The following is a 10,861-nucleotide window of genomic DNA, read 5'->3' as shown; positions in this document are numbered from 1 at the left end:
TTTTTTTTTTTTTTTTTTTTGCCCTCACCATCCCCCATTCTAGGCAAGTCAAAGGATTCAAAGGATTGATAACCCTCCAATACTCCAGGACCACTTCAGTTGGCTCCTACCTAGTTTCTAGTTTCCTGCTTCTGCCCTTGCTAGTCTTGCAGCAAACACAGCAGTGGCAAGATGATCCTTTTCAAATGTAACACTGCTCTCACTACTTGGCTGCTTCTTTTATTCAGTAAAACCCTCCTCCCCACCTTCTCTTCTGAGGCTGTCCTGAAGGGATCTTATCTCCTGCCACTCTTCTGTGGACACCCCAGTCCATTCTGCTGGCTCTCTCATTCATGTGAGCTCCTTCCCTGGATCTCAGACACAGTTTCCTCACTTCCTTTGGGTTTCTGCTCCACTGTCACCTCCAAGAGAGACCATTCCTATCAGGATCCCCAACAGTACGCTATGACAACCTGTCCCCTCAACTTTTATTATGCCACTTGATAGATGATAGTATTTATTGTCTGTCTCACCCCCTGCCCACTCTGATGATGTAGGAGCTTTGCTTATTTTGTGTCCTTGACCCTGAGGCTCCTGAGGAGTCAGAATATTCAGTTTAAAGTATGAGAACTAAATTTGGCTAGCCCTCCTGTTGTGGGTGGAGTGGCGGGGGCAGTGATCAGAAGGGAAGTACTGAAGTTCCATCTCCTCATATACTTCTCTTCTACTGCCGGAGTCATAAGATCAACGATTACCTAAAACAAAACTTGACTTACAACAGTTTGTGGTTAACATTAGTGGGGGAATTTAATTGTAGTCTCTACCAATAGCCCTTGTTTTCCTTGGTTTCACCAACCATCCTTCCACTCTATAGAAACAGTGCCTGTATGTTTGTTATAGGGCTTGAACGTCAGCAGCAAAATCCTCTATCTTTGTCACCTCACAAAGTTGCTCCACAGGCATTCACAGCTTCCAGTCCTAGAGGAAGGGATCTGTGGTTCCCAAGCCTGTTTCTGCTGTGTTCTCAGGAAATCCACTATTTCCTGTGACAAAGTATTGCCAAGGAATGAGCAGATTGATTGTTTTAAATAGTGACTACCCTGGGAAGGGTGCTGGGTTCCAGTGCACTGTACTTACCTGTGCTTTTTCTTTTCTCCTGTTTCCTTTTTTCCACTCCAGGCCTCGGCTGGGGACAGTCATGCATCGGGTCATTGGACTGGGACTGCTTTACTTTATCTTTGCAGCTATTGAAGGCGTGATGAGAGTCATTGGGGTAAAACTACACTAATTCCACTACCACTCCCTTCTTTTTTTGTTCCTATGAAATATGATCTTACTGTATATCTCCTGAGCGGATATTTTTAAATCTAGCAATTTGGGAAAAAGGCCCAAGTTGAGTTCTTTCCCTATGGGGTAGTTCCCTTAATACTTCTTGAAGGAAAAGGAGACAGTGTGCTTCTCCAAATGGTATGATTACTTGTGAAGGCTCCACTTGGTATCATTCCTGGAATCAGCTCCATCCCAGCAACATTTTGGTACTGTTATAAAAACCTTTATTTCTGTCATTACGTAGTCTGCACACATAGCATTCTTAATCCTGGTATCAGGTGAACAAAGTTAATTATACTAGATAATTATATGTCTTCAGGTATGTAAACATCACACTGCATCTGTCTTCTGGTGTTCATTTGATTATAAATTTGCTCTAACTCTGAGGACTTGCACTGTGGGGACTCAATAGCCTCTACTATTGCCTATGCAGGCAGAGATTGTGTTTGAGGAGAGAAGCCTCTGGTAATATAGGCAGCAGCACATTGCTCTCTAGGGGAGTATTCGTATTTATATCTACAAGGACCCCTATAGTTCTAGCCTTCATTTTTCTTAATAAGTAGTTGAGAACATTATCTTACCTGTTTCAAAGATCTCTACCTGTTTCACAATGTCTTTTGGATTCGATGTATACATCAAGTCATTGTGCACAGAGTGATTAGTCTATATGTTGCCACATAGGTTTACTTCACATATTTTGACCTGGCTTAAAACAGGATAGTTTTTCATAAAAAACTTTATTCCTCTTTCTGTGGTCCTTGATGCATTCTTTGTCATAAACCTATTCTTTCAGTCTCTGTGTACTTATTTTTACATAGTTGTGGAAAGCTTTGAATACATACTTCATAGAAAGGGAACATGTGCTAGAAATAGAAAAGATAAATATCTCACATATAAATATAGTGTGTGCATTGTATTTTTTAGAAAATTTACATAGTCAGCCTCTTAGTGACTTTTAATATTACTAGTCAGAGTAAATGTCTGATCTACAGTTTACCCTTCCACACAGTTCCCACCCTTATTTTACTTTTTTTCCTGTGTGCCTTCATGGCGAGAATGGGGAGGTCAGGAGTCCATTTCTTTAGTATTCCTGGCTGTAGGTTTGGTATGAATAAGGAAAAGTTGAAATGGTTGGCCTAAGCGAGACTAGAGGCATGAGACTTTTTATTTGGCAGTCCATAGTAGTTTTACATTACTAGCATCTAATAAGTCAATGACACATTAGCATTTGCTACCAGAACAGGTAATTTTCATGTACTAAACACCGTCATTTATGTGACATTGTAGAGTGATAAAGTAAGATAAATTTTCTTCATCAAATAATTGCTATACTGTAATTAAACTTTTACAATCAGGTTTTTCTCCCTATTTTTGTCTTTCAGGGTTCTAAACATTTAGGTGTTGTTTTGGGTGACATTATTTTAGCAGTTATTGACTCCATTTTTGTGTGGTTCATATCCTTTACTATGTCTTTCCAAAAGAGATTGTTGCATCATTAAAATCAGATTATTTTTCACGTGTAATAATGATAGGATAAAATAGTTTATTTGAAGGTGAAAAAGTAGTAATTCCCCAAATGAGGAATACCTGTCTTTATTTAAGTTCACAAATACTTAAGTACTCAGTATCTGCCTCCCACTAATAAGGTACAGATGAAAAAGATTGTCCCTGCATTTAAAGGACTCACAACCTGACAGAAGACACATAACTAAAAACAGTACAGCGATAATTTTGCCATTGTAGAGTGGTGTCATGTGAATAGAGGTAGGTAAGGGAGAAATTAATTCTGGCATAAAAATCAGGAAGGCCTTCAGAGGTGATAAAATTTAAGTTGAGCCAAGAAAACAAATAGTTTACAAGGAAGAGAACTGGGGAAGCAAAGGCCAAATGTGGCATTCCTGCAGAATTCTGGCAGGCAGGGCTGGGAGGGAAAGGCGGGAGGGTTTGAGGTTTTGAGTTGGAAAGTAGAGAGGAAGGGAAGCTGTGCGTGTGTGACATAATGACGTCTATGGTAGAAAGAAGGATGACACAAGTGGCAAGGAGAGACTGAAGGCAGGAAGTCTGGTAGGGAGTCACTTGCAGAAGTATAAAGAAGAAACAATAAGGATCAGAAATAGTGATAAAATGGGGGGAGATATCCAAATGACAGACTTGCCAGAAATAAGTGGTTCCAGAGAGGTCTGGCATGGCTCATTGGAGTAGCTGGGGCATCGGTACCATTCTCTGGCTGGGGAATATAGAGGGGCCGTGATGGATGAGGTTTGGGCTACCCAGGGCATTAATGTGAGAGAATTAGAAACCACAGCCTGGGCTTGTGAGAGGGTCATAGCTGGAGATGGAAGTTGGAGGTAATGTGTAGACTGGAGAAGGCTGCAGCTATGGAAAGACCCAACTGGAACATACTGATCAGCGGAGAGGAGCCAGGATGGTGCCGTCTTGGGGAGAAAGAAGCACCTGGAAGGTACACCAGTGTGAAGGGAGGTGGAAGAACCAGCAGACTGCCAGGGGGTTCACAGGAAGTTGGGGAGGGAGTGGTCAGACCGGTCAGTGCTCCAGAGCCAGCCTCACTCACACCAGTTCCCATCCTTCCATAGGTTGGAGCAGGCAGCCACAGGTGGGCTCAGGGAAGGCAGCAGCTGGAGGTATTGCAGCAGGAAGAGCTTTGGAGGCAGTGGTAACTAGGTCCTCCTATCTGTCTCAGTGACTCAAGCCAAGTGTAGGAGAAAATGTGACTTGGTTAGAGCAGAACACAGGCTATGCATGTAGAACATTTTCTATGCTGTCATTGGAATTCTTGTCTGTAACATAGATTTCTTATTTTACTATGTTCTTTTGTTTCCCCTGTCTTTGGTACTTTCATCTTTTGACGTGGAATTTTCTTTTATTACCTTCCTTGTATTTCTTTACATGTTCTCATGTGTGTGTCTCCCAGGAAGGGTCAGCAGATTTGGACTTGCCTGTTTCCTTTCTCCATAGGGAGGTATGCATTGTGCAAAGAGCAGTGCTCAGAGCTGCTGTGACCCCCACAGGTTGTTTCCTATGCCTCGCCTACCTATGCTTTCAGTTCCCCATTTGTGAATTCTCAGTATGTTCCCACAGTAAAGGAACAATGAACTTTTGATGAATTATCATTTCTTATGGTTCTTAACCTTGTTTGAGCACTGGGATTAGAAATGCCTTTGGAGGGCCAGGGATTTAGTTCCGTGGTTCTGGTGCCTGCCTTGAAAGTATAAGGGCCCAAGTTTGATCCCTGGTACCAAAAAAAAAAAAGAAATGCCTTTGGAAATTGAATGACTGCTATAGTGCCTCCCTTCACAGAGCACAGCCCACACGAGGAGTTTTGTGCACAAGGGGCCACTAAAGACCTCCTGATTTATATCTGTGTGCCTTCTCAGTGTGAAAGCATTGTTAAAAAATAACATGTGATTTTTTAAACGTGTGATTTTGAAAGTTGGTTTTGACTGAACTTAAAACTCTTGTCCTGCTTCTGTTTAGAGCTGTAAATTTAGAGTCTAGATTTATTGACTGAATTGTAGTTAAATAAATCTGCTCTTTTCAGAGAGTGGTATCTTTGATGTTTTTCTATTAGAAGACACTTTAAAAAATGCAATTCCTAATATATTCCTTAATTCTGCATGTGAACAGTGATCAGCCTGCAAGGCGGTGTGTCCCTAGTATCTGTGTCGGGCACACTTACCTGTTGTGAGCAGAATGGACAGGAAGGACCAGCACATTGGGAATTAAGCTGGCAGATTGCAGTGGAGATGAAAATGACTGATGGCTCTCAGCAAAAGTGCCTCTAGATTTTCTTTTTCTTTTTTTTTTTGAGACAGGGTCTTTATGTAGCTCAGATTGGCCTTGAACTCACTGTGTACCGCAGGCTGGCCTCAAACTCATGCTGATACTCCTGCTTCAGCCTCCCAAGTGCTGAGATTATAGGCATGTGCCACCACGACCCCAATATCTCTAGGTCTTAATCCCTTGCCATATGTTTAGGAAATGAGCCTAAGCTACCTATTCAGTTTGGATTTTCTCCTTCCTAAAATTGTGTATGCTTGGAGATTTTGACAAGTCAAGGAGACAGTTCATTGAGATGTAGGATTTGCATTTAAAATAATTTATACAATCTCTTCCTGATAATTTTCAGATAGTTGTTTCAGGAATTTCTTGTTCTTAACCGTCTACAAGGCAGTTCATTGGAAAAACACTTAGCATGCAACTTGGCAGAAAATTCCAAAGGAAGACAGCTCTGCAGTCTCCAGTTCCCTCTGTTTTGGGTGAGGGCAGTTTATCACCCTTGTGGACAGCATTGACTTTGGTATTGATACATTCCAGTACATGATGAGTCAGATCTCGGGGAGTCCAGGGAAACGAAGAAGGATTTAATTTGCTTAATAATCATAATGAAATCTAAACATTAAAATTATCTTGGTTAGTGTTTCATGGTGAGAGAAAGAAAATTTAGTATCCATTTCTGCTTAACTCTTAACACGTGGAATTTGCCTTTAGATTGCTATCTATAATTTTCATTACTAAGGTGAAAAGTCTACTTTCTCTGTACAAGGGAAAAAAACCCAGTGTGTTTCCTAAATGATTACAGATAGCAAAAAGAAGCAGAGATAGATACATACAGAATTGACTGCTTTGGATAATTACCCTGCTTCATTTGATCTTCATGAATTCAATTTATTTAGCTAATCCTGTAAGATTCTAACTCTAAAGTAGCAGGAAAAAATAGCCTGGAAAATGCAAAAGCCATAGCTTTTCTCAATGTGCCACCTCCCTTTTTTCCTGCTTGTTATTTTTTTGCTGTTTTGCTGCAGGCGAATGACTCTGATCTTGTTCTTCTGGCCAGCCTCCCTCTCTCTCTCCTTGACTCTGGCTTGTGCTGGTGGATATCCTTTTCCTACTGCAGCAGCATGCGCATTGGCTGTCCCTCAGGATGAGGAGTTTGTTTGCTCTCATCACTGCTTTCCCTAATGGGAGGAATGATTTAAACTTTACCTAACTGTGACACTGTCTTGGTACGTGAAGGCTTAGGCAGTTTCTAATTTGGTTTTGATGTTCATATTCCTTGGCTTTAAAGAAAACATTTTTGAATGATTAAAAAAAAACAGGTTTTTTAAAAAAATCTTGATATGTTTAAGAATAAGGCATATTTGCAATTTTATTAAGTTATCTTTGGTTGACTTATGTTTCCTTACAAATTGATCTCCTTTGCAACTTACTGGTCACAAAGACTGAAAAACAGTCTTGTAAAGTAGATTTTGAGTGAAAATGGAGGTTTTGATTAATAAAGTATTTAGAACTCATGGGCCAGGGATTTGGCTCAGTGGTTCTGGCACCTGCCTCGCAAGCACAAGGACCAGAGTTCGATCCCCAGTACCAAAAAAAAAAAATAGGTAGAACTTAAAATAGGCATCAATGTAAAACTTGCCATTTCTGTTCTTTTGCTCAGCTCTATTATTGCCAATGTTTGTTTCACAAGTAACTAAAGCCTGTTGGTCTGCTCCAGAGAAGGGAACTTGCATTTAGGAAAAGAGGTCTGAGCTGGGCATCGTGATGCACACCTATAGTCCCAGTACTCTGGGAGGCTGAGGCAGGAGGATTGCAAGTTTAACCCCAGCCTGGTCATCTTAGTGATTTAGCTCAGTGTAAGGTCCCCCTTACCAAAAAGAAAAAAACAAACAAAAACTACAGGGATCTGACTTGAATCCCTTCATTACTGTGAAGTCAGTGAAAAATTCTCTTCGTGCTTATTCAAACTTGGTAGTGTTCTCTTTTACCTGAGCCCTGTGTTCCTGGAGTGCAGCCATGGTTAAGAAAGCCCTCACCATTTCTGTTCTGGGGAAAGGTAACTCCAAAGAAGTGCCTTCCTCACAGGGCTTAGGTGAGCCTTTGATATGGCCCGGGTCCTGTGACAAAGCCAGATACAGACCTCCAGGTCCCCATTCTCTGTCTCCTGCATGACTAGCTGAGCCTTTCATATCTGCTGGCCAATCTGGACAAAGTACTGATGAGCCAATGTCAAGCTTTCTCCTTTCCCGGGCCTTGAACTTTGAGCCCCATCTGCGTGAGCCAGCATGGATCCCTTCTTACGCCGCCCCCTTGTGAACCCACAGACCTGCAGGAGAAAACTGATCAGGGAGGCACACTACCACCTCTCCCATGCCTGCTCCTTTCTGGCCCTTGAGACTCTGGAAGGTCTGAGAGTCTTCGTAGTCCCCCATTGCGGTAATCACTAGTACAGTCCATCCCTACTTAAGTTCAGGTTTGTTTTGCATATTCCAGCTTTCAAATTTATAAAATAGAATTAATAGATGGCCTGACTTCTTAATTATGGTCATTCAGAAAATAGACTAGAAAAAAAAATAGGAAAGAAACCAAAAAGCATAGGCAAATAACGTATCCTAACAGTCTGCAGAGGTCACCTGACCCAGAGGGGATTTGGCCTTGATTGTGCACTGTTTTGTCCTGTGTCCTAGAGCCTGGCCTTGAAGGACAACATACCACACGTCTTGCTGACATTTTTGTCCTGGAAGATTGTTCATTTATTTCAGAGAGTGGTAAATTATAAAGCAAAATCTGTAGTATATCATGGTTATATGTTATTGGTATAAAAGTAACATTTTCTTTGTTACTAGCTTCAAATTTTAGGAATTGTATTTAGCAATACTAACCATGGAAATGTTGTTGAAGATTCTTATGTTTTTAAAAAATTATTCATTACGGTTTAAAATGTTTTTCCTTAACTCTTTTTACATTTTTATAAGTTTGGCACAAACTATGAAGACTCTAAGACTAAGAAAAAACACAGTGAAATTTTCCTTATATAGGCACTTTACAAATACTCTCATCTTTGCTGTGCTAGGTAAGTTGTTTACTTTTCTTATTATAAAAAATTATTTCAGCTTTGCAAATTCCTTCAAAGATGACTGACTTTTTCATGTCTTTCAGCTTCTATAGTGTTTATGGTGTGGACAGCTATGACGTTTAGAATTGCAAAATGCCAATCTGTAAGTCACATCTTTGTGGTTAATTATACTGTTTTATTTCGTGAAATTTTGAAGACTTTTTACTTGTGGATATATGTAATTTTAATGATTCTCCTTTTACTTTGAACAATTTTACCTAGAATTAACCAAAACTCTTTCTTCTTTTAAGTGAATCTGAAAATGTCCTCTTAAATCTCCTTTTCTTGTCATGCCTTTTTCTCAGCTTTCTACTTTGAAGAAGAATTATCTTCCTGTGTAGTTTAAAGCAACAGGAAGGGACCAGGGATATAGCTCAGTGTCAGAGTGCCTACCTGGCATATATGAGACCCTGGGTTGAATCATTAATACCATAAAAAAGAACTAGGTCAGTGGAGTAAAAGAAAAGCTTTTTGTTCCTGTGCCCTATGAATTTGAGTGGTTTTGTGTCATTTGTGTTTTTGTTTCTTCCCTTTTGGTTCTGAGGGTTGAACCCAGCACCTTGTATATGCTAGGTACACACTTTACAACTGTATCCCCAGCCTGTTTTTTGTTTTGTTTTGTTTTGTTTTATTTTTTTCCTAAATGGGACTGAAAACCTTAAGACTGTCATGTTTCTGTGATGGCATATGCACCAAATGTGGACTTTGGGAGATGTTCACTTTGGGCTCCCTAATTGAAAGAAAATACATTTCTCAGACTTGACAGTATGAAAGGCCCTCTTTTAGGTCATCCCTGAGATTTGGAGCTAGTCTCTGTTCTACATAAACAATCGTGATATGCACTGTGGCAGGCCTGAGCTGCTGCCTTGGGAACAATTCAGTAAGATAAGAGGTTGAGCATTCTGGTATTTCATTTTCTTCTCTCCTCACCTTAGTTATTTTCTATTTGAAGTTCTAAGTATATATTTTGAAATTTTGTTTACTAAATCTTTTTGTTAACCCTAAACTTTTATGGAAGGGGATGTTTATAACAATAGAGAGCCTTTTAGAAACATTACAAACAATATAGATTTCCTTAAAAAAAACAAACTTGTTTACTTGGGAGACTTTTTGATGGCAGGGATGTCATTCATACTTGTCATTGTATACTGTTTGAATGGGAAAGCTGCATTTTTTTTTTAATTGAGTTTATTGGTACATTTTAGGTGTATACAGTATAGTTACATTCATTATTGGGATCTTGTACCTTTACATGACAGGTCTTGGTGAAAAGCTGTATGTTTATAGAACATAATTTTTCATGTTTCATTTGTCCTTATTTTAGGATTGGATGGAACTCTGGGTTGAGGATGCATTTTGGAGCTTCCTTTTCTCACTTATCCTTATTGTAATAATGTTTTTGTGGAGACCATCTGCAAATAATCAGAGGTACCTAACACAGGAAAATTTAAGTCAGGAGATGTTTGTGGACGACTACCTGCAGTGTCAGAAACACATTTATAGAAACTGGTGAAGTAGTCTTTGCTTTGAAGCTGTGTATAGTCAAGTAGGGAAACAGACATCGAATGCAGGACAGTGAAAGAAATGTAGAAACCAGTTCAGGAATGGGGAGGAAGAGAGATATGAAATACTCCACAAGGAAGCAGCATTTGTGTTATATCTTAAAAAAGAGAGTAGGAGAGTGAAAGATTGAGCTGGGAAAGCATTTGTATTCTCTGGGTTAGTGGGACAGTATGTCATGGTTTACTCTTGAGGCCCGTGAGGTATAAGGTTTGGCTGCAACTGCAGATTGAATATCCTTTATCCAAAATATGTGAGACAGCTGAGTGTGGTCACACACACCTGTTATCCCAGCACTTGGGAGGCTGAGGCAGGAAGATTGTTGGGAGTTCATTGCTAGCCTGGGCTACATAGCGAGTTCAAGCCCAGCTTAGCCTGTACTATATAGCAAGAACATGTCTCAAAAAAGAAAAAGAAAAAATGCTTGGAACAGAAGGGCTTCAGATTTGGGGATATTTATATAACTTTACCAGTTGATTAGCCCTAGTAATGTAAAATGCTCCAGAATCTAAAACTTTTTGGACACTAACATGATACTCAAACAGTTTTAGATTTGGGGATTAGAATGCTTAATCTGTACTGTTATTGGCAGGAGATAAAACTAGAAAGGAAGGTGATGCCAGAGCAGTACAGGGTTTAAATGCCAAGTTCAGGAAGTTGTATTTCAGACTTGTGTTGAGACTGTTTAAGGGAATCCCTACATTTCCTTGTCTCAACTTCTTCCTCAAGTAAAGAATTAAGTTTCTTAGGAAAAGTGAAAAACTATGTACTAGTAATAATATATACATACATACATACATACTTATATGATACACTGTTCTGTAGCTTCCTATCTAAAATATATCTTTCCATATCATCATTTGCAGAGCCACCACATTTTAAAAAGCTATGTAACATTGCATGAATATAGTCATTTATATAAGTTGTCCCTAATTGCTAGACATTTTGTTTCTGGGTTTTTACTGTTGTCAACAATGCTTTCTAAGCCAGGCGTGGTGGTGCACGCCTATAATCCCAGCACTTGGGAGGCTGAGGCAAGAGGATCGCTTGTGAGTTCAAGACCAGCCTGGACTACATAGT

At 39.8% G+C, this 10,861-nt stretch overlaps 1 protein-coding gene across 1 annotated transcript in view; it reads left to right on the top strand.

Moving 5' to 3' along the window:
- The window catches only part of Tmem87b (transmembrane protein 87B), a 73,342-nt gene that overhangs the window by 43,292 nt on the left and 19,189 nt on the right, over nt 1-10,861 (top strand). The window contains exons 14-18 of the mRNA XM_010638183.2: nt 1,159-1,252; nt 6,132-6,203; nt 8,071-8,179; nt 8,266-8,324; nt 9,546-9,649. Coding sequence (XP_010636485.2) covers nt 1,159-1,252; nt 6,132-6,203; nt 8,071-8,179; nt 8,266-8,324; nt 9,546-9,649 — 438 coding nt within the window. The remainder of the gene's footprint in view (nt 1-1,158; nt 1,253-6,131; nt 6,204-8,070; nt 8,180-8,265; nt 8,325-9,545; nt 9,650-10,861) is intronic.

The sequence above is a fragment of the Fukomys damarensis genome, unplaced genomic scaffold, assembly GCF_012274545.1.
Source record: "Fukomys damarensis isolate Sample0158 unplaced genomic scaffold, DMR_v1.0_HiC HiC_scaffold_9, whole genome shotgun sequence".
Classification (NCBI taxonomy): domain Eukaryota; kingdom Metazoa; phylum Chordata; class Mammalia; order Rodentia; family Bathyergidae; genus Fukomys; species Fukomys damarensis.
This window is presented reverse-complemented; position numbering and strand designations above follow the sequence as displayed.